Source organism: Orycteropus afer, unplaced genomic scaffold, assembly GCF_000298275.1.
Source record: "Orycteropus afer afer isolate SDZICR_OR568_19922 unplaced genomic scaffold, OryAfe1.0 scaffold00183, whole genome shotgun sequence".
Lineage (NCBI taxonomy): Eukaryota > Metazoa > Chordata > Mammalia > Tubulidentata > Orycteropodidae > Orycteropus > Orycteropus afer.
Genome location: NW_006921770.1, coordinates 1433528 through 1454678, shown reverse-complemented (window position 1 = coordinate 1454678; position 21151 = coordinate 1433528). Strand labels below are relative to the sequence as shown.

At 36.6% G+C, this 21151-nt stretch overlaps 1 protein-coding gene across 1 annotated transcript in view; it reads left to right on the top strand.

Moving 5' to 3' along the window:
• The window catches only part of FYB2 (FYN binding protein 2), a 92773-nt gene that overhangs the window by 17768 nt on the left and 53854 nt on the right, over window positions 1-21151 (top strand). Inside the window, 3 exon segments of the mRNA XM_007947414.1 lie at window positions 5121-5125; window positions 13673-13773; window positions 20887-20921. Of these exon segments, the coding sequence (XP_007945605.1) occupies window positions 5121-5125; window positions 13673-13773; window positions 20887-20921 (141 nt within the window).

The following is a 21151-nucleotide window of genomic DNA, read 5'->3' as shown; positions in this document are numbered from 1 at the left end:
CTGTGTTAATTGGTTTCCCTTTTCTTTGTTGAAGAGGGTCTGTGCAATCCTTCTGCCTAGTCCGCCATCTTGCCCCGCCTCCTTTCATCTATTTCTTGAGCACTTTCTATAGACAAAGACTTGTGCCCTATACTTATGTCTACTTTCCCATTTTAAGATTCCCAACCACCCCATGAAGTACATGGCTAGTGGGCTTTCATTTATCTTCAAATATTCAGGTTAAGTAATCCACATAACTGGTGATCAGCAGAGCCAGGATTTGATCAGATCAGCCTTTCTCCAGAGTACAGCCTCTTGGCCACAACCAGACTGTCTTCCTGATAACTCACACAGGAGTTTTACCAAAGAGGGCAAGGCTTAATAGACTCATAGCCTGCTCTAGAAATTGAGCCTTGGTCTTTGCCAGGCAGACATTCATGATCGCCTGCTTTAGATTTCATTTTCCATCTTTAGAGATGTCTGTGTGAAAGAGGCTGGCCAGAGTGGAATCACAATGTGAAGGGGTTTGGAGCCAAACCTTGCCTTTTCTCTTCTGTAGCATTCAGATGATATGCTGGACAAGTTATATTTTAGGAGAAAATCAGACAATCACAAATTCACAGACCTGAATTCTATTTTGTACATAGGTATTTTTAAGAGTCCCTTTGTGATGCAGATGGTTAGCATACTTGATTGCTAACTGACCTGAAGTTCATTTCCACCCAGAGGTGCCTCAGAAGAAAGGCCTGGCAATCTCCTTCCAAAAAATCAGCCATTGAAAACCCCATTGACTGTAGTTATACTGTGATATATGTGGTGTAACCATGAGTTAGAATCAACTCGATGGCAGCTGGTTAATTGGTTATGTTCAGAAAGGGTAATTGGAAATTCATACTTGGGTATGATAATATAATGGACATTGCTCAGCACTTACACATCTGTTAAACTCATATTAGTCCCATGATCATTTTAGGAGGTTAGATGTCAATATTACCATTTTGCAGATGAGAAACCAAGGACTCAGAGGTTTTCATGATTTGCCCTAAAATACAATGTAATACAGAGTTCCTCCAGAATGTCAGCTTGGGACTATATGTTTATACACCTACTCCTCACTTATTGACTATCTTGTTATCCAATATTTCACATATACAGCAATAGTAAAAAAAAAATCTACTATCTGGTTATTTTTGTAATCTGACAGTAACAAATATCAAGATGCAAGGTGAGAGTAACTGGCTATGATGGTTAAGGTTATTTGTTAATTTGGCTAGGCCATGATTCTCAGTAGTTTGGCAGTTATGCAGTGATGAAATTTGGCAGTTATGTAATGATTCAATCATCCTCCATTTTGTGATCTGATGTGGACATCTTCCATTTTTGTATAATGACTATTTTTGCATAATAACCTGATCTTTGGAAACTAACTATGTCAATAAGTAGAGAGTGGGTATAAAGATTTTCAGCCACATTGTCTGTGTCTCAGTAATAATTTTTCCCATGTCTTATTGCCACATGAAATATTTTTAGGAATATATATTAGACTATAAACTCCATCAGGGAAAGAATCGTTTGTCTTTCATATCTGTTTCCCCAGGACCTAGCATATAATGGATTTGCAAATGATCATTATTTAATAACTAAGTGATGGACAAAGGGAGTGGCAGATACACAGATTGATGGTGAAAAGGAGAGATGGATAGAATGATATTACCTTGCATTAAGTTTTATATAAAGAAAAAGTTCCATGGTTCTGTATGCTATATCTTGCATTGACTTGCATATCCAGTGTTAAAACCTTCTTCTGTGAAACAAAGCTAAATAATTAGGACAATCTGAGGTCTTCTTTTATCCTTGCATATGATGTCAGGGCTATTGCATATGCAAATAGGGACTCACATGGAATCCTCTCTTTCCTCCATTTCTTATTAGTCTAGTTTCAGCTCCAAGCAATACTCTGCCAAAAAACTTTTCGTTATTATTTTAGTTTTTGATGGCAAGTGGATACAAACACAATAGGTCATGTCACTGCTTCTGCCAGTGAGACCTTGATTGTTTGAAAATTTATTTTGAAGACAGGATTCCAGGAGTCCAAAAAAAATTTTAAATGCCTGGTTTTGTAAATAATCTTTAACACTCACATTGCATTGAAGGAGAAGTTGCTTTTGAACACAGATAATATTGAAGATATCATAAGAAACATTAATGTTTTATTATGTAATAAGTTACTAGAGGCTTTCTATAAGAAAGTGAGAAAGATAGGAACCCGATGTGTATGCCAGTAAGAAAAATAGAATTTTACAGAATAAAAACCTTGAAACTTATTTTTGAAAAAAGCAATAATTTCTGTCCTCCAATATAATAATATTACTAGCATACATTTATGGCATCCCTGTGTACAGGGGGCAAATATCCCATTTAATACCCATAATATACCTTTAAGGTAGAATTTATTATCACTATTTAAAGAGTAGGAAATGTAGGGTTAAGTTACTTATTCAATACTTTATACCTAGAAGTAGAAAAGCTAGAATTGAAATGCTGATGTCTGACTCCAAGCTCCAGGTCCATCTATTATTCTATACTGCCTTCCAATAATGTCTAAAATCCTAGTGATAGACTAAAGGCAGATATTTTCATAAATGTGGAAATAATGAAGTTGAAGTATATAGTTATTGTTAGGTGCCATCAAGACTGCTCTGACTCCTACTGACCCCGTGTAGACAGAATGAAACACTGTGCAGTCATGCATCATCTTCACAATTGTTACTATACTTGAGTCCATTGTTGCAGCCACTGTGTCAATCCATCTCATTGAGTTTCTTCATCATTTTCAGTGACCCACTACTTTACCCTGCATGATGTCCTTCTTCAGGGACAGGTCCCTGATAACATGTCCATAGTACATGAGATAAAATCTCACCATCCTCACTTCTAAGAAGCATTCTGGATGTATGTCTTCTAAAACAAATTTGTTCATCCTTCTGGTGGTCCGTGGCATATTCATTATTCTTTGCCAATACCATAATTCAAAATTACCAATTCTTCTTTGGTCTTCCTTTTCTGTTGTCCAGCTTCCATATGCATGAGGTGATTAAAAATACCATGGCAAGAGTCAGGTGCACCTTAGTCCTCAAAATGACATCTTTGCTTTTTAACACTTTAAAGAGGTCTTTTGCAGCAGATCTGCCCAATGAAATCCATCATTAGATTTTTCACTGCTGCTTCTATGTGGGTTGATTGTGAATCCAAGTAAAATGAGATCTTTGACAAGTTCAAACTTTTCTCTATTTATCATGATGTTGTTTACTGATCCAGTGTGAGGATATATATATATAATATTTTGATATATATATATTGAATATATATCTCAATATATGTTCTATATATTGAGATGTAATCCATACTGAAGGCTGTAGTCTGATCTTCATTAGTAAGTACTTCAAGTCCTCTTTGTTTTCAGCAAGCAAGGTTGTGTTGTCTGCATACAGCAAATTGTTAATGAGTCTTCCTTCAGTCCTGATACCATGTTCTTCATATAGTCCAGCTTCTCAGATTATTTGTTCATTATACATATTGATTAAGTGTGATCATAATGATGATGAACTGCTGTTGAGTTGATTCCAACTCATAGTAACCCCTCCTTGGGTTTCCGAGGTGGTATCTCTACTGAAGTAGATTGCCTAGTCTTCTTTCTGAGCAGTGGCTGGTGCGTTTGAACCACCAGCCTTCTGGTTAATAGTCAGGTGCTTAGGCACTATGCTACTAGAGTTCCTATTACACCATGATGGATTTCAAATCTGATTTTAATGAACTGGGGCAAAAGATAAAAGACATGTTCAGGTACTAATGAGGAAGGTAGGTTTAAATACATCTGTTGTTGTTGTTGTTGTTGTGTGCCATCGACTCATAGTGACCCCTTCTTGGGTTTCCAAGGTGGTATCACTGCAGAAGTAGATTGTCCAACCTTCCTTCCGAGGAGTAGCTGGTGGGTTTGAACCACCAGCCATCTGTTTAGCAGTCAAGGGCCTTAGGCACTATGCTCTCAGAGCTCCTTTAAATCCATCTACAATTTTTTTTTTTCCTTTTAACTTTAATCCTGTGACTGCCTCTCTGTAAAGCCAATTGATCTGAACAATGACTTTTTTTAACATTTGGTTCAAATTATTTCATTATGATCATCTGATGTCAGACATTTATTCATTTTTGACAAAAGCAGTCCAAGAAATTGATTAGACATATTCTTCTAATTTTTCCACAAATTGTTTCTTATTAATAAAGTTAATTTACAAGACACCCAATGAAATTGTTAGGCCACTGGAGCATGAGATACATGGCAAAGTCTATAATTTAAGTTAATGTCCATTACTTCATGCAGGGGGAGGAAAACTCAATAGTACGGAAGAAAGTTATTGGTGCATTAGTGCTCATAAATTTTCTTTTTCCACATCTTTTAAAATATTACAGAGAACATGTGAAAAAAAAAGAAAAAGAAAAACTTGAAAATATCCAAAATGGTCAACCAAATGAGGGAAAACAATTGCATAGAACATGATTATGGCATAATAATAAATGGAGAGCATGGTGAGAGAACTCAAACCTTTTCACATCCTTTGATAACAAATATGTAAATCCACATAAAAATGGAAAAAATCAGGATCAGGATGAAAGAATAACAAAATGTTAACACTGCACTTGTGTTAAGGTGGTAGGATTATGAGTAATTTGTTTTCCTCTCTACTATCCATATTTGATGTGATTTTTTTGAGGATTTTTACCAACTTCTGCAGTCTGAAATTGACCAAACATTTGATCAAGATGTGTTGATTATCACTGGGGATTGGAATGCAAAAGTTGGAAACTAAGAAAACTCACCAGTAGTTGGAAAATATGGCCTCAGTGATAGAAACAATTCTGGAGATCACGTGATAGAATTTTGCAAGACCAGCGACTTATTCATTGCAAATACCTCTTTTCAACAACATAAATGGCAGCTATACACGTGGACTTCACCAGATGGAGTACATGGGAATCAGATTGACTGCATCTGTGGAAAGAGGTGATGGAGAAGCTAAATATCTTCAGCCAAAACAAGGCCAGGAGCTGACAGTGGAACAGACCATCAATTGCTCCTATGCAAGTTCAAGTGGAATCTGAAGAAAATTAAAATAAGTTTACTACAGCAAAAATATGGCCTTGATTATATCCTACCTGAATTTAGAGATCATCTAAAGAATAGATTTGATGCATAGAACCTAGTGACTGAAAACCAGATGAATTGTGGGATGACATCAAGAACATTATCCATGAAGAAAACAAAGGTCATTAAAAAGACAGGAAAGAAAGAAAAGACCAAAATGGATGTCAGAAAAGACACTGAAACTTGCTTTTGAATGGAGAATAGCTAAAGCAAATGGAAGAAATGACAAGATAAAAGAGCTGAACAGAAGGCTTCAAAGAACAGCTCAAGAAAGCAAAGTCAATTATTGTAATGAAATGTGCAAAGACTTGGATTTAGAAAACTAGAAGGGAAGAACACACTCAGCATTTCTCAAACTGAAAGAACTGAAGAAAAAATTCAAGCCTCAAGTTGCAAGATTGAAAAATTCCATGGGCAATATGTTGAATGATGCAGGAAACACCAAAAGAACATGGAAGGAATACATAGTCACTGTACCAAAAAAGAATCGGTCTGTATTCATTCATTTCAGGAGGTAGCATATGATCAAGAGCCAATGGTATTGAAGGAAGAAGTCGAAGCTGCACTGAAGGAATTGGCAAAAAACAAGGCTACAGGAATTGACAGAATACCCACTGAAATGTTTCAACAAATGGATGCTGTGCTGAAGGCACTCACTGGGCTATGCCAAGAGATTTGGAGGACAGCTACCTGGCCAACTGACTGGAAGAGATCTGTATTTGTGCCCATTCTAAAGAAAAGTGATCCCACAGAACGTGGAAATTATCGAACAATAGTATCACAAGCAAGTAAAATTTTGCTGAAGATAATTCAAAAACTGTTGCAGCAGTATATTGACAGGGAACTTCCAGAAATGCAAACTGGCACCAAGCTCAACTCACACAACATAGTACATAATCTAGTTCCACAACGTACTTTGATGAGTAGCAACTGGGGTCCTAAAAGCTTTTGAGCGGCCCTCTAAGATGCAACTATTGGTCTCCTCTCATCTGAAGCAAAGAAGAGTGAAGAAAATCAAAGGCATCTGGAAACAATTCATCCAAGGATATGATGGGCCCCAAGACCAGAAGAACTGGATGGTGCCCGGCTACCAATGCCAACCACTCAGAAAGGGATCAAAACTAGAGATCTTGGATAGAGTGGGAGGAAAAGTGTGGAACAAAATTCAAAAACACAGAAATGACCAGAATTACTGGTTGGATAGAGTCTGGTAGATGCCCCAAGACTATGGCCCCAGGTTACCCTTTGGGCCTGGAACTGGATTCACTCCCATAGATTGGCTTTCAGCTCAACAGTAGAAAGAACTATATGCATAATACCTACCCAAGGGCAATGCACTCACCTACTCTAAGGAAATATACCCCTTAGAGCAATCGACCATGGGGTACCAGAGGGGCAGCATTCCTATAGAGGGAAAGCTGGCCAGACAGGATTGCATAGATAAGAAGGGCACAGGGAGGGGGTAGTCACAAGGATGGGAGGGGAAGAGAGTTTGTTATGGTCAGGGATGGTAAATGGGGCATGAAATCAAATGTACAGGAGCTGTTGAATGTAAAACAAATTTTGTTCTGTAAATTTGCACCCAAAGCACAATAAAATTAAAAAAGAAGAAGAAGAAGAAGTAAAGAAATGCAAGCTGGATTCAGAAGAGGACATGGAACAAAGGATATCATTGCTGATGTCAGATGAATCTTGGCTGAAAGCAAAGAATACCAGAAAGATATTTACTGGTGTTTTATTGACTATGCAAAAGTATTTGACTGTGCAGATCATAACAAATTATGGATAACATTGAGAAAAATGAGAATTCCAGAACACTTAATTGTGCTTACGAGGAACCTGTACATAAACCAGGAAGCTGTTGTTTTAACAGAATAAGGGGATACTGAATGGTTTAAAGTCAGGAAGGAAGTGCATCAGGGTTGTATATTTTCACCATACTTATTCAATCTGCATGCTGAGCAAATAATCCAAGAAGCTGGATTATATGAAGAAGAACACAGCAGAAGGTTGAAGGAAGACTCAACTGTGATATGCAGACTACACAATTTGTTTGCTGAAAGTGAAGATGACTTGAAGCACTTACTAATGAAGATTAAATATGAAGTATGGATTACACCTTAACATAAAGAAAACTAAAATCTTCACAACTGAACCAATTAGCAGCATCATGATAAATGGAGAAAAGATTGATGTTGTCAAAGATTTCATATTACTTGGTTCTACAATCAACACCGGGAGCTCTGGTAGCATAGTGGCTAAGACACTTGCCTGCTAACCAGACGGCTGGCAGTTCAAACCCACCAGCCACTCCTCAGAAGGAAGGTTGGGCAATCCTACTTCCATAGTGATACTGCCTCGGAAACCCAAGGAGGGGTCGCTCTGAGTCGGGTTTGACTCGATGGCACATAACAACAACAACAACTACAATCAACACCAATGGAAGCAGCAGTCAAGATATCAGATGACACTGGGCAAATCTGATGCAAAAGATCTCTTTAAAGTGCTGAAGAGCAAAGATTTCTCTGAAGACTAAGGTGCACCTAACCCAAGCCTTGGAATTTTTAGTCATCTCATATGCATGTGAAAGTTGAACAGTGAATAAGGAAGCCTGAAGAAGAGTTGATGCTTTTGAATTGTAGTGCTGGTGAATAATACTGAAAGTATCTTGTACTGCAGAAGAACTAACAAATCTGACCTGGAAGAAGTGCAGCTAGAATACTCTTTGGAAGCGAGAATGACCAGACTTCATCTCACCTATTTTGGTCGTGTTGTCAGAGGCACCATTCCCTGCAGAAAGATACCATGCTTGGTAAAGTGGAGGGTCAACAAAAAAGGGGAAGGCCCTCAATGAGATGGATTGACACAGAAGCTGCAATGATGGCTCAGGTATAGCAAAGACTGTGAGGCTGGCACACACAGGACCAGGCAGTGTTTTGTTCTGTTGTACATAGGGCCTCTATGAGTTGGAGCCAATTTGACGGCACCTAAATAACAATAACGTCCATATTTGATGTGATTTAGGTGTTATTTTTCCATTTCTTATGAATATAGTTGAAATTCATTTTGTTCACTCCCTAATCCCATTTCCTTTCCTTCTCCTACAAGCAACTACTATCAAGAATCTAGAAGTGTATCAATTTAGTGCATTTTTTTTAATACATTAACAACCTACCGATCATATATCCATTCAACATACAGTATTTTAAACTATTATATAAACAGCATCTTACTTTATCCTTCTACAATTTGATATTTTTCAAAACTGTGTGTCCATATTCTAGGAGCTCTGGTGGCATAGTGCCTAAGGCATTTGACTGCTAACCAGAAGGCTGGTGGTTCAAATCCACCTGCCACTCCTCAGAAGGAAGATTGGGCAACCTACTTCTGTAGAAATACCGCCTCAGAAACACAAGGAGGGATTGCTGTGAGTCCGATTCGACTCTACAGCAGTGAGTTTGGTTTTGTTTCTTTTTTTGTCCATATTCTATCCAAGTTGATGCATGTAAGTCTAATTTATTTATTATAAGTGTTGCATTGTGCTTTACCATATGGAAATATCATAACTTGTTCATGAGGTCCTTTAGTGAAGGATAATTAGATTGTTTCAGATTTTCAACATTTCAAATGAAACTGTAGTAACTGTGCTCATGTTTCCAGGTGATAGAAGCAAGTTTCTTAGGGTTTGTACTTAGAAGTAGAATTGTTAAATAATAGTATATAAACAACTTCAGTTTTAGTAGATGGTGAAAAACTGTCCTGCGAAATGTTTGTGCCTATTCATGCTCTCAAACTAGTATAGTAAGTTCCTGTTTCTCCGTAGTCCTGCTAATATGAGGTGTTATTGTCAAACTTTGGGATTCTTGCCTGATGAGAGTGAACTAGATTCGCACTGTTTTGAGTTCCATTTTCCTGTTTACCATGAGATTGAGAATTTATTATTTTAAGGTGTTCAAATTTACTTTTCTGTGATGTGTATCATATCTTGTTGTTCAATTTTCTATGGATTTATTTTTCCTTCCTATTGACTAGCAAGAGTTCTTGATAGAGTTTAGATATTAACATTTTGTTTATTATATTTCACCATTAAGTATTTTTGTTGTAGGTTAATCTAGTTAAGAAAGTTTATATATGTAGAATGCCCTTTTCACCTATTTAAATTATCTATTTTTTTTCTCTTTTGTTCTTTCATTTGATGAATTATAAGATAGCTTTTTAAATGCTAGATCATCTTGCATTCTTGGAATAAATTTTAGTTGTTCTTAGAATAAATTTCAGTTGCTCTTGTGTTAGTTTTAATTAAAAGTTAATTCATTTATTTAGTGAGTTTAAATAGAATTCCTTGACCTTGGGCTGTATTTTTCTTTTACCATTTGATAACTTTGTGGTTTTCATATCAATATGATTCTGCCCTCCTAAATGAGCAGGGCAGATTTTCCTTTTTTTTTTTTTTTCTATTCTCTGAAACTGTTTGTTAAAACTTGCCTGTAGAATTATTTGGTTTACAGCAAAAATAGAGATGGATTGATGGTGGCAGTCAAGAGTAGGGGGCAGTGGCATGTATACTACTAATTTAAACCCTTAAAAGATTATTAGACTATTTTCTATTTCTTATGGATTCGCTGCAGTAATTTTATACTTGGCTGTAAAATTGTCCATTGTTTGTAAATTTTCAAGTTTGTTGTCAGAGAGCTGATCATAACATAGTCTTAGATTTTAAAAACCTAAAATTTTCTCTGGTGTAGTCTGCTTCTTATCTTTAATTTGTGTGTTTGCACGTGCACACCTTCCCTCATTTTCTTGGTCAGTCCTGTTAAATAGGGTCTAGTATTAAGAAGCCTGTCTCAGCTCTCTGTTGGTGTTTGGCTTTCATCTCTTTTGCAATCTATTTATCTGGAAGCTTTTGTTTTGCTGATTAGCAGCATGTAGCAGGATTTTTAAAATACTCAACCAGATATTTTATTTTATACTTTTTTAGAGTAGTTTAATCTGTGCTTGTCTTGTGATTTTGATCTATTTGGACATTTTCCCATTATATTTTGTATTTACCATGCAATTTCTTTACTTGTACTTTTTCTTTCTTTTCTGACTTCTTTTTTAATTTGCAAGCTTTTTCATTGAATATTCCTTTTATATTAGTTTAGAAGTTAAATATTCTATAACTATTCTTTTTAGTAGTTACACTTTAATTTTTGACATCCACAATTAACAAAGTCCAATATTAATCAGAAACCTCTATCCTACTTCTAAATAATCCAAAGGCCTGAGAATGCCCTGACTCCCATAGCCCTTTCCAATATCTTTCATGTTATTTGTTTCAGTTGCAACTTATTTTAAGCTTCTCCAATTTAGTCTCTTTTTTGGCTGATTTGTTTTTCAAATTTTTATTGCAATTGGAGTGAAATTTTACAAAGCAGATTTGTTTTACATTGAACAGTTCATACACATTTTGTTTTGTGATGCTGTTTGTTACATTCCCTAAAGTGTAACAGCTCTCCTCCCACTTCCTCCCCGAGGTTACCTTTCCCCTGTGTCCTGCTTGCCTATGCATTCCTGTCTCCCTGCCTTTCTCCCTGTGCAAATGATGCCTTTCTGATCTCCTAAGGTTGATTGTTCTAAGGAGTGCATCTCCCTGGTGTAGGTGCTTTGCTCATAGGTCTGCCTATTGTTTGGCTGAGAGTTAAGCCATGGGAACCAAAACCAAACCAAATTCACTGCTGTAGAGTCAATTAGACTCTAGTGAACCCTCCTTGGGTTTCCAAGGCAGTATGTCCATGAAAGTAGATTACCCAATCTTCCTCCAAGAAGTGGCTGGTGGGTTTGAACTGCCAGCCTTCTGGTTAGCAGTCAAATGCCTTAGGCACTATGCCAAGCCACGGAGTGAGTTCAGTTCCAGGCCCAAAGGGTGACTCAGGGCCATAGTCTTGGGTGGTTTTACCACTCTTTATCGCACCAGTAAGCCTGGTCTTATGATTTTGTTTCAGAATTAATTTTAACCCACCTATTTTAACCCACCCACTGCCACTGAGTTGATTCTGACTCACAGTGACCCCCATTGAGTTTCCAAGGCTGCATATCTTTCCAGAAGTAGATTGCTTCATCTTCTTCCCATGGAGCAGCTGGTGGGTTTGAACTACTAAGCTTCAGGTTAGCAGCCAAAAATCTTTTGCTCTGTGCCACCAGAGCTCCTTAGTCATTTTAACGGTCAGTATTTATTTAGACTTACCAATTGGTTTGTTCATTTCTTTGCTCATCACTATTTGTTATATCCTGCATCATTTGGATTTCAAAAAAAATGTGTTGGGTTTTTTTTTTTTTTTGGTTGAAGTGCATCATTTAGTGACTTATTTCAGTGAGGATCTGTGAGTAGTAAATGCATGTTTTTGTATTAGGAAAATGTCTTTGCTTCTCCCTCACTCTTGAAGGTCTTTCCTCAGCACTTTAAGATATCTACAGATTTTACCATTCTGTTGCTAATGAGAAGTGTATTGACAGTCTGATTGTTTTTCCTTAGTAGATAACCTCTCTTTTCTCTCACTCAGCTTTTAAATAATTCTCCTTTTTTTTTCTTTGATGTATGCTAATTCATTACAAACTGTATGAGTATGGATTATTTTCATTTCTCATTATTAAAGTTAGGAGCTCTGGTGGCATAGTGCCTAAGGCATTAGACTGCTAACCAGAACCACCAGCCACTCCTAGGAAGGAAGTTTGGGCAATCTACTTCTGTACAGTTACACCCCCAGAAACCCAACGAGGGGCTGCTATGAGTCAGAATCTACTCGATGGCAGTGAGTTTGGTTTTATTTTTGTTGTTGTTGTTAAAGTTGCTGTATTAGGACTGATGTCCCTTTTCAGTTTCAGAAAAGTCTTGGTTAGCAGCATCTAAATATTGCCCGTTCTCCTCATTCTCTTTTAGAATTCACAGTACATGTATGTTTGACCTGTCAATTCTATCCTCTGTATCTTGTAGATTCTCTTTCAATATTTACATCTGTTGATAGCTCAAAAAGGAGCCCTGATGGTGCAATAGTTAAGCACTCAGCTTAACCCAAAAGTTAGAGGTTTGGACCCACCAAGGGCTCCATGGAACAGGAGACTCGATGATCTGCTCCTTGTAAAGGTTAAAACCAAAAAACCAAACCCACTACCACAGAGGGGATTCCAGCTCACAGTGACTCCCATTGGGTTTCCCAGGCTGTAAATCTTTAGAAAAGGAGATTGCCTCATCTTGCTCGCACAGAGTAGCTGGTGGGCTTGAGCCACTGACCGTCTGGTTAGCAGCCAAACGTCTTACCCACTACACCATCAGAGCTCCAGCCTAGAAAATCCCACTCTGTCACATGGGATTGCTATGAGTCAGAGTTGAATTGATAGCAGCTAACAACTACATCTCCATGTTACATTCTGGGTGATTTTTTCAGATTTAACGAATTCATTTTTCTCTGCCACTGTGTCTAGTTTACTTGTCAATCTCTACATGAATTTTTTTTTCCAAGAACTGTAATTTTTATTTCCATAACTCTTTCCTTTTGCCCCAAAATTTACATGTTCATTTTTTCACTATGTTGTTTTTGCCTAACGGCTTTTACTCCTCTTTTTATTTCCTTGAATACCTAAAACATATTTGTTTTAAGTCATTTCCACATTATTCTGTTAATTAATTAATTCTCCCATTAATTGTGTCTATTGACTCTCACAGTAGTACATCTCATTGTGTGGTTTGCAGTTTTTGACCATATATTTACTTAGGGTGGGGATTTTCTTTGGAAATTTGGGTTTGTGGAAGTATCTTTATTGAGTGATTTCAGATCTGCCTTTGCAAAGTGGTTTGGGTTTCCAGTCTTAGTTTTGGCTTTACGTCTCTGAAATACACACATAGTGTGAGTTTAGACCCCACACCTGTACTTTGCTATTGGGTTTCTGATTTCTCAGAGGTAATTATTTAACTCCAGTGGGCACCGTCAGATAGCTAGCTCTCCTGCTCCTGTCCTGGAAGAGTGGATAGATATTTTTTAGAATGTGTTTCACAATTGGGGCAGCATGTGGGCACCCTGGACTTTGTGCTGATAGCTCAGTTACAGCTTCCCATTCATATAAGGCCTGAGACTTGGTCTTGGCTTCTAACTCAGACATTAACTCCCTAGTCCCCAGTCATTAAGACCTTTCCTTATCTGGTCCCAAATTCCCTTAGAATTCCTTCGCTTCAATTCTCACTATGACTTTGTGAGTTCCTTCTCTGTGTCTGGAACATGGGGATTTCACTTTATTTCTAGGTGAGCTGTGTATTCTTTGTAAATTCTTTGAACTGTTATGTTTTATCCAGTATTCCTATCTGTTTAAAATAGGGATGGCATACTGTCCATATCTGCTTAATTCAGCATGTTGACCAGACATAGTACTTCCCTAATGGAGAAGAAATACAAAACGTCTTTAAAGGTGTTTAAATAAATGTTTTTTTAAGAAGTAACTTTTTTTCTCCATACTTCTCAGTGCTGAATTTGAAGAATCACATAATTATGAGGCAACAATTTCGTATCTGAGACACTCTGGCAACTCCATTAACCTGTGCACCACAAAAGAAATTGCTGATTGTAAGTCTGCTAAGCCAATTAATATTATAACCCTATGTGGAAAGAAAATGTGTCAAAAATGTTTTTCCCCCTTTAACTAAGTTTTAAAATGCATAGCCACACTGCTTTACTACCTCTCTCTCTCTTCCTTTGTTCCTCTCTCCCTCTCTTTTTCTTTCTCTCTCTCTCTCTCTCTGTCTGATCTCTTAAATAAATAAATATACTTGGGCATCAATGCTATCTCATGATTCCTGTTGCAGCCTTCTTTCAACCTCTTCTTTTCTCTCTCTCTCTCAACAATCTACTGAGATGTTTTACCTTTGGTAGATACATGGAAGGGAAAATCAGGATATGGTGATTCATTTTACTCCCTTCTCCTCCTAGAGAAACTTCATCACCTTTCTTATACTGTCTCTCTTGAAGTTCCTTGGTTACTTAGTGTGTGGAGAGAGAGATAACAGACCATGAGAATTAGGCGCCTGTATTTGATCTTAAAAAGAGCAGAGGATTTATTTAATGTGTCTGACCACTGGTTCAGAGCTAAGTCTTTCTGCCTCTGATATTTCTGACAAAGCTTAGACCTACTTGTGCAGAAAGATGGTGTTCTCCCTTGCCTTTTTGTGTGGTGTCAGAAAAAGTCAGCTAAAATAGTAGGATTAAATAATATCTAAGGTATCATAACACCCAAAAGTCCCAGATTTCCATTTAAAATCACTCATCAAATCAGACATCAGAAAAATCTCAACTTGAATGAAAAAAAAAAAAAAAAACAATAGGCACCAACAGAGAAAAAATAGACTGAAAAAAAAAAAAAAAAAGATCAATATGTCAGGGCCCATAGAACTATGACAGATGATCTAACATTTGGGTCACAATGTCCTGACAGGAAAGAAGAAAGCAGGTTAGATTGAAAAAGTACTTGAAGAAATAATGACTAAAAATTTCCCAAATTTGGCAAAAGACAAAAACTAGAGTCAAGAAGCCAAGCAAACTCCGAATAGGATAAACGTAAAGTAATCTTTATCATGACATATAATCAAACTCCAAAAATAAATAAATAAATAAAGACAGAGAAAAATATCTTGAAAGCAGTGAGAGAGAACACCTTATCTTTAGGGGTGCAACAGTTCAAATAATTATGAATTTCTCATCGGAAATCATGGAGGCTAAAGTAAGTGACACTCTTGTAAGTGCTAAAAAATATATAAATAAATAAATGTCAACCCAGAATCCTATTACTAAAACATTCTTCAAGTAAAAATGAGGAAATAATGACATTCTCAGAAGAAAGAAAACTGAAATTAAGAAAATTAATTTTAGCAGTCCTAGCCTAAGAAGATGGCTAAAGGAATTTTTCTATACAGAAAAGAAATGACATAAAGAAATAACTTTGGACCATCAAAATGGAAGAAAGAACAATTGAAAGAATAAAAACATCGGTGAATGTAATACATTTTACTTCTCTTGGGTTTTCTAAATTACATTTGATGGCAGAAGCAAAAATGTATAACTCTGTCTGATATAGTTTTAAACATATGAAAAGGAAATATTTAAGACAGTTATATTATAAGGAGGAAGAGTAAAGGGATATAAAGGCAGATAAGGTATCTACACTTCACTTGAGTAAATAAAATGTCCACACCAATATAGACTGTGATAAATTATGCATATACAATGGATTATCTTGAACAACCACACAAAGCTATACAAGGAGACGCTATTAAAAATACTATAGATAAATCAAAACAAATTCTAAAAAGTATTCAAAAACACACAGGAAGATAGGAAATATAAAACAAAGGAATTAAAAAAAACAGAAAACAAAATATAAAGGGCAAACTTAAGCCCTAATATATCAATAACACATCACATACACACACACACTCACTGCCATTGAGTTAGATCCTACTCATAGCAACTCCTCCTTGGACTTCCAAGGCAGTATCACTATGGAAGTAGATTGCCCAATCTTCCTTCCAAGGAGTGGCTGGTGGATTTGAACTGCCAGCCTTCTGGTTAGCAGTCAAATGCCTTAGGTACTACACCACCTGCGCTCCCCAATAACACACCAGTAATTACATTAAATGTAAATTATCTAAATTAAAATTAAAAGGCAAAGATTGGCATAGTACCTTAAAAATCATTATTATATATAAAAACATTAAAAAAATATATGCTGTCTACAAGATACTCTCTTTAAGTATTATAGAATGCATTACAGTGTAAGTAGATTGAAAGTAAAAGGATGGAAAATGATATATCATGGGACATTAATCAAAAGAAAGCAAGTGTGGCTATATTAATATCAGACAGAGTAGGCTCCAGAGCAAAGAAAATTACCAGAGACGTAGAGAACCATGACGTAATGATAAAAGGGGTAACCCACCAAGTAGACAACAATCCTAAATGTATATGCACTGAACAGCAGAGCTGCAAAATATGTGAAGCCAAAACTGAAATGAGAAATATACAAACAGATAATTATTGCCTATGAGACTAGACTTCAGCATCCTTCTCTCCACACTTGATAGAACAATGTGACAAAATCATCCAAGATAGAAGAACTCAACAACACAATGTAAACCATAGTTATAGAACACTCCACACTCCACACAACAAGAGCAGACTACACATTCTTGTCAAATGCCCATAGAGCATATACTATGATAGACCATATGCTGGGCTATAAAATAAACCTCAGAAAATTTAAAAGCACTGAAGTTATTAGAATATGTTCTGACCACAATGGAATCAAACGAGATATGGATAACAGGAAAATCCCTTAGAAATGAAATAAAATACTTTCAAATAATTGGTGGGTCAAAGAGGAGGTTTAAAGAAAGGAAAAAAAATTGAACTGAATAAAAAATGAAGTCAAATTTTTTTGGACACGGATTAAATAGGATTAAAAGGGAAATTTATCCTAAATACTTACATTAGAAAAGAGGAAAAGTCTCAAATCAATAATCTAAGATCCTACTCCAAGAACATAGAAAAATAAGAGCAAAGTAAACTCAAAGCAAGTATTAAAAAAAAAACCAACCTGCCTGCCATCCAGTTGATTCCACCTCATATAAATCCTATAGGACAGAGTAGAACTGCCCCATAGGGTTTCCAAAGCTATAAATCTTCACAGAATCAGGCTGCCTCAACTTTCTCTCACAAAACGGCAGGTGAGTTCAAACCACTGACATTTCTGTTAGGAGCTGAGCACTTTAACCACTGTGCCACCAAGAAATAATAAAGATAAGGACAGAAATAAATGAAATTGAAAATAAAAACAGTAACAAAAATCAATAAAGCAAAAAATTGGTTCTTTGAAAAAATTCAATAAAACTGACAAACCTCTAGCAAGTCTGAGCAAAAAGAAAACACAATACCAGTATCAAGAACGAAACAAGGGTTTCACTCGGACCCTGCAGACATCAAAAGAATAGGAAAGGAATACTATGAACAACTGTACACACATAAATCTGACAACTTCAATAAAAATGGAACATTTCTTCAAAAAGCAAAAACTATTACAACTCACCCAAAATAGATCATTTGAACAGCACTGTAAGTATTAAGGAAATTGAATCCCTAATTTTAAAACTCCCAAAAAATGAATTTCCAGGTCCAAATGGTTTCATTGGAGAAATTCTACAAAATATTTGAAGATGAATTAACAAAAATGGAAGAAAAGTGAAAAATTCTAAATTAATTTAATGAAGTTAGTATTACCTTGATAACAAACCACACAAAGATAGTACAAAAAAAAAAAGAAAGTAAACTGTAGATCAATTTCCCTCATAAACATAAAAATTCTTAACAAAAATTTAGCAAATAAAATTCCACAAGAGAGAAGGGATTTTACACTATGACCAAGTGCAATTTATTTCAGGCATGCAAAGCTGGTTCAGTACTCACAAATCAATCAATGAAATCCACCTTACTGACAGGCTAAAGAGGAAAAATCACATGATCACATCAATCTATTTAGAAAAAGCATTTGACAAACTTCAGCACAGATACGTGATAAAACCTGCTAGAAGAAAAGGAGTCGAGGGAACTTCCTCAAATTGCTAAAGAGCATTTACAGAAAACTACAGCTAATGTAATACATAGTAGTGAAATTAAAAGGGAGTGCTTCCCCCCTCAGGGTCAAGGCAAGGATATCCCAACTCACCACTCTTATTCAACATAGTACTGGAAATTTGAACCACAGAAATAAGACAAAAAAAGGAAACAAAATGCATATAGATAAAAAACAAAAAAATATGGTGCTTCTTGTAAGTGAATGACTCTGTGGCTGAGAGAAAATTTAAAGACCATTTCCCAGCTAAGTGACCTTGGGTAAGTTATTTCATTTCTGTGGATGTCTGTTTCCTCAGCAGTAAAATTGGAATATTACTAGTGATCATTATGGGAAGCAAATAAAATAATGCACTTAAGTACTTAGCATAGCATCTGTTATTGCTAAGTACAAAAGAAAAGAAGAAGAAGGAAAAAAAAGATAATTTTTATTATGCCTGCTTCTCACTTATCGGCATGGTTGGGTTCCAAAAACCAGGTCATTATGCAAAAACTGATATTATGTAAAAATGGAGGATGACCACATCAGCTCACAAAATGGAGAATGACTTCATCATTACATAACTGCCAAATTACATCATTGCATAACTGTCAAACCACTGAGAATCATGGGCCAGTCAAGCTGACACATAACCTTAACCATCACAGCCAGCATTACTCTGGCCTCACACCTTGGCATTACTGCCAAAACGTTACTGCCAGACATAATTTTGTTAATGCACAAAATAGTTTTTTTGTTTGGTTTTGTTTTACTATTATTGTAAATGAGAAGTATCAAATAATGGGAAAATTGGTAAGTGAGGAGTAGGTGTATTATTGTTTTTATAATACTCAAACCAAACTCATTGCTGTTGAGTCAATTCTGACTCATAGCGACCCCTCCTTGGGTTTCCCAGGCAGTATCTCTATGGAAGTAGATTGCCCAGTCTTCCTTCCGAGGAGTGGCTTGTGAATTTGAACCACCAGGCTTCTAGTTAGCAGTCAAATGCCTTAGGTACTACACCACCAGAGCTCTCTTTATAACTAGTAGTAGTCATTTCGCCTCCTGGTATAACAGATGGGCGTACAGAGGCTCCAAGAGGTGAGTTGGTTCATCGAGAAAGAGTTAAGGGCCTGCTATTATCTACCAGCTAGAGAGGTTGCTAGGGAGCTCTGGTAGCATAGTGGCTAAGTCACTTGCCTGCTAACCAGATGGCTGGCGGTTCAAACCCACCAGCCACTCCTCGGAAGGAAGATAGGGAATCCTACTTCCGTAGTGATACTGCCTGGGAAACCCAAGGAGGGGACTCGCTATGAGTCGGGGCCGACTCGAAGGCACGTAACAACAACAACAACAGAGAGGTTGCTAAAGGCCATTTACTGATATTGTCCTCTTAGTCCTAGCTGAGATAAAACTATTCAGTGGAGAATTATATACCTCTGAGTAGAAAGTGAGCAGAAGGCTGGGATGGTATCAGCCATGCCCTTCTGTTCCAATTATCAGCCCCTTCCTGATCCCCTGGCTTGCAGTCACTCTGCCTGTGTACTTTATATTCCTATCTTGAGATCAAGTTTTGATGGCAAAGCCTACCACTGGAGAACCTCCACTTTGTTAAATTATAAATACGTTATTAGCTGAGGATTTATGATCTTTGTTTACTAGTCTTGGCAGGTAAGGACTCCTTAAGCCTTGACTTCCTCATGTCTAAGACAGAATAATAACATCACCCATTTCCCAGGTAGTTAGAACAAGAGAATATGACTTGTTAGTTCTTTACAAAAACACAGAATGGTAAAATGAATTGAGGGAGGAGGAGAACGGTAAAATTGAATTGAGGAGGCAATTACCATTTTTAAAACTGGAAAACAAATCCATACTTCAGATGGATATGGAAGATACTACATCACAAACAGTTTTTAAACGTATTAATAGCTAAACCAAATTTTTCAAGCATGTAATTGTGAAAGAAAATGTTTTGATAAAATGTGAGCAAGTACCCAAATGCACATTATTAATTTTCAAGGCAGAAATTTAGCTCCATGTGTCAACATTTACTTGCTAACAGTCCCTAAAGAAAACCTACTTATTTATTTTATAATAATATTATATGTTTAGAATAATAAAGGCTTATAAATGCAATATGTTGTTTGGTCAGTTTTCTAAACTAAAGTTTCAAGACTCTAGCAGCAAGAGGGAGGAGTCCCACTGACTCCACAGGCATATCCATTAGCTGTGTGTATGTGTGTGTGTGTGGGGATACTTTTATAGATAACTTTTAAACAAAGAAAAATAAAATAATTTTATCTTAAAAAATTGCATCACCTTCTATACAATGTCCAGGGCTATGCTCACTAAGCAGCTCTGATGCCTAGTAGATACCACATTCTCTCTTTTAACTCTTTAAGGCAGGGACCAGTGGGCTCCGTATCATAGATGAGCAAACTGAGGCTCAAAGAAATGAAGTAATTTTTCTGAAAGCCCAGAGGTAAGAAATGGCAGAACTTCAGTGGAGTCTCAAATTTTGCCACTGCTCATGGTTGTTCATAATTAAGCTTAGTACCATATCATGAAAGAAATCCACAGAACCATTTGAAAAATCAAAAGACATTTAAACCTTAGTTGATGTTCTGCTCTTTTTAAGAAAACAGAATTCTGGTGGAGCAAGACCACTTTTAGCATGATACAGAATTCAATTTGTTGAAGTGGGAATTAGGCTTTTGTTTGCCTGCCTACTCGTCCCTTTCCTTTCCAGTTTGCCTTCTGACTGCTGCTGCTGCATTTCAGTGCTTTTCTCTTAAGCATGGAGCAGGACTGACTTATTTACCAAAGCAGGAAACTGAACATTTTGCATATGTTTTCATCGACTGTAAATTCCATCCTGTAAATCCCGAGAGAAATCAACACCATGATCAGTGACCCAGAATTTCCCAAACCACTGAGATAAAGCCTCATACAGATCAATACTCTGACGGCTCATAAATGGAATCCTGCAGTCTTTCGTAATTGCTTTAATCCTGGGTAGTATAAGAAATAGGTGCGTTAACTGCCTTGGAATAATTTTGTTTTCATATTTATTTTAGCACTTTATGAAATCAAAATTGAAGAACTCCAAAAGGTATGGTTTCCTTTTTCCTTAACAACTTTATAACTACGTAAAGTAAAACAGGTGTACAGATTTAATTCTAGTTTCTTTCAGGAGGGAGGGAAGCTCTTCTTTGTTTTTGGTTTTCTATTTGTAAAGCTTTTCCAGACTCAAGATGCTAAGATTCTGAAAGCTGAGCCCTGCAATGTCAGAGGCAGAAGATGTGAAATGAGATGGGAGGTCCTAGTCTATACCCAGCCCCT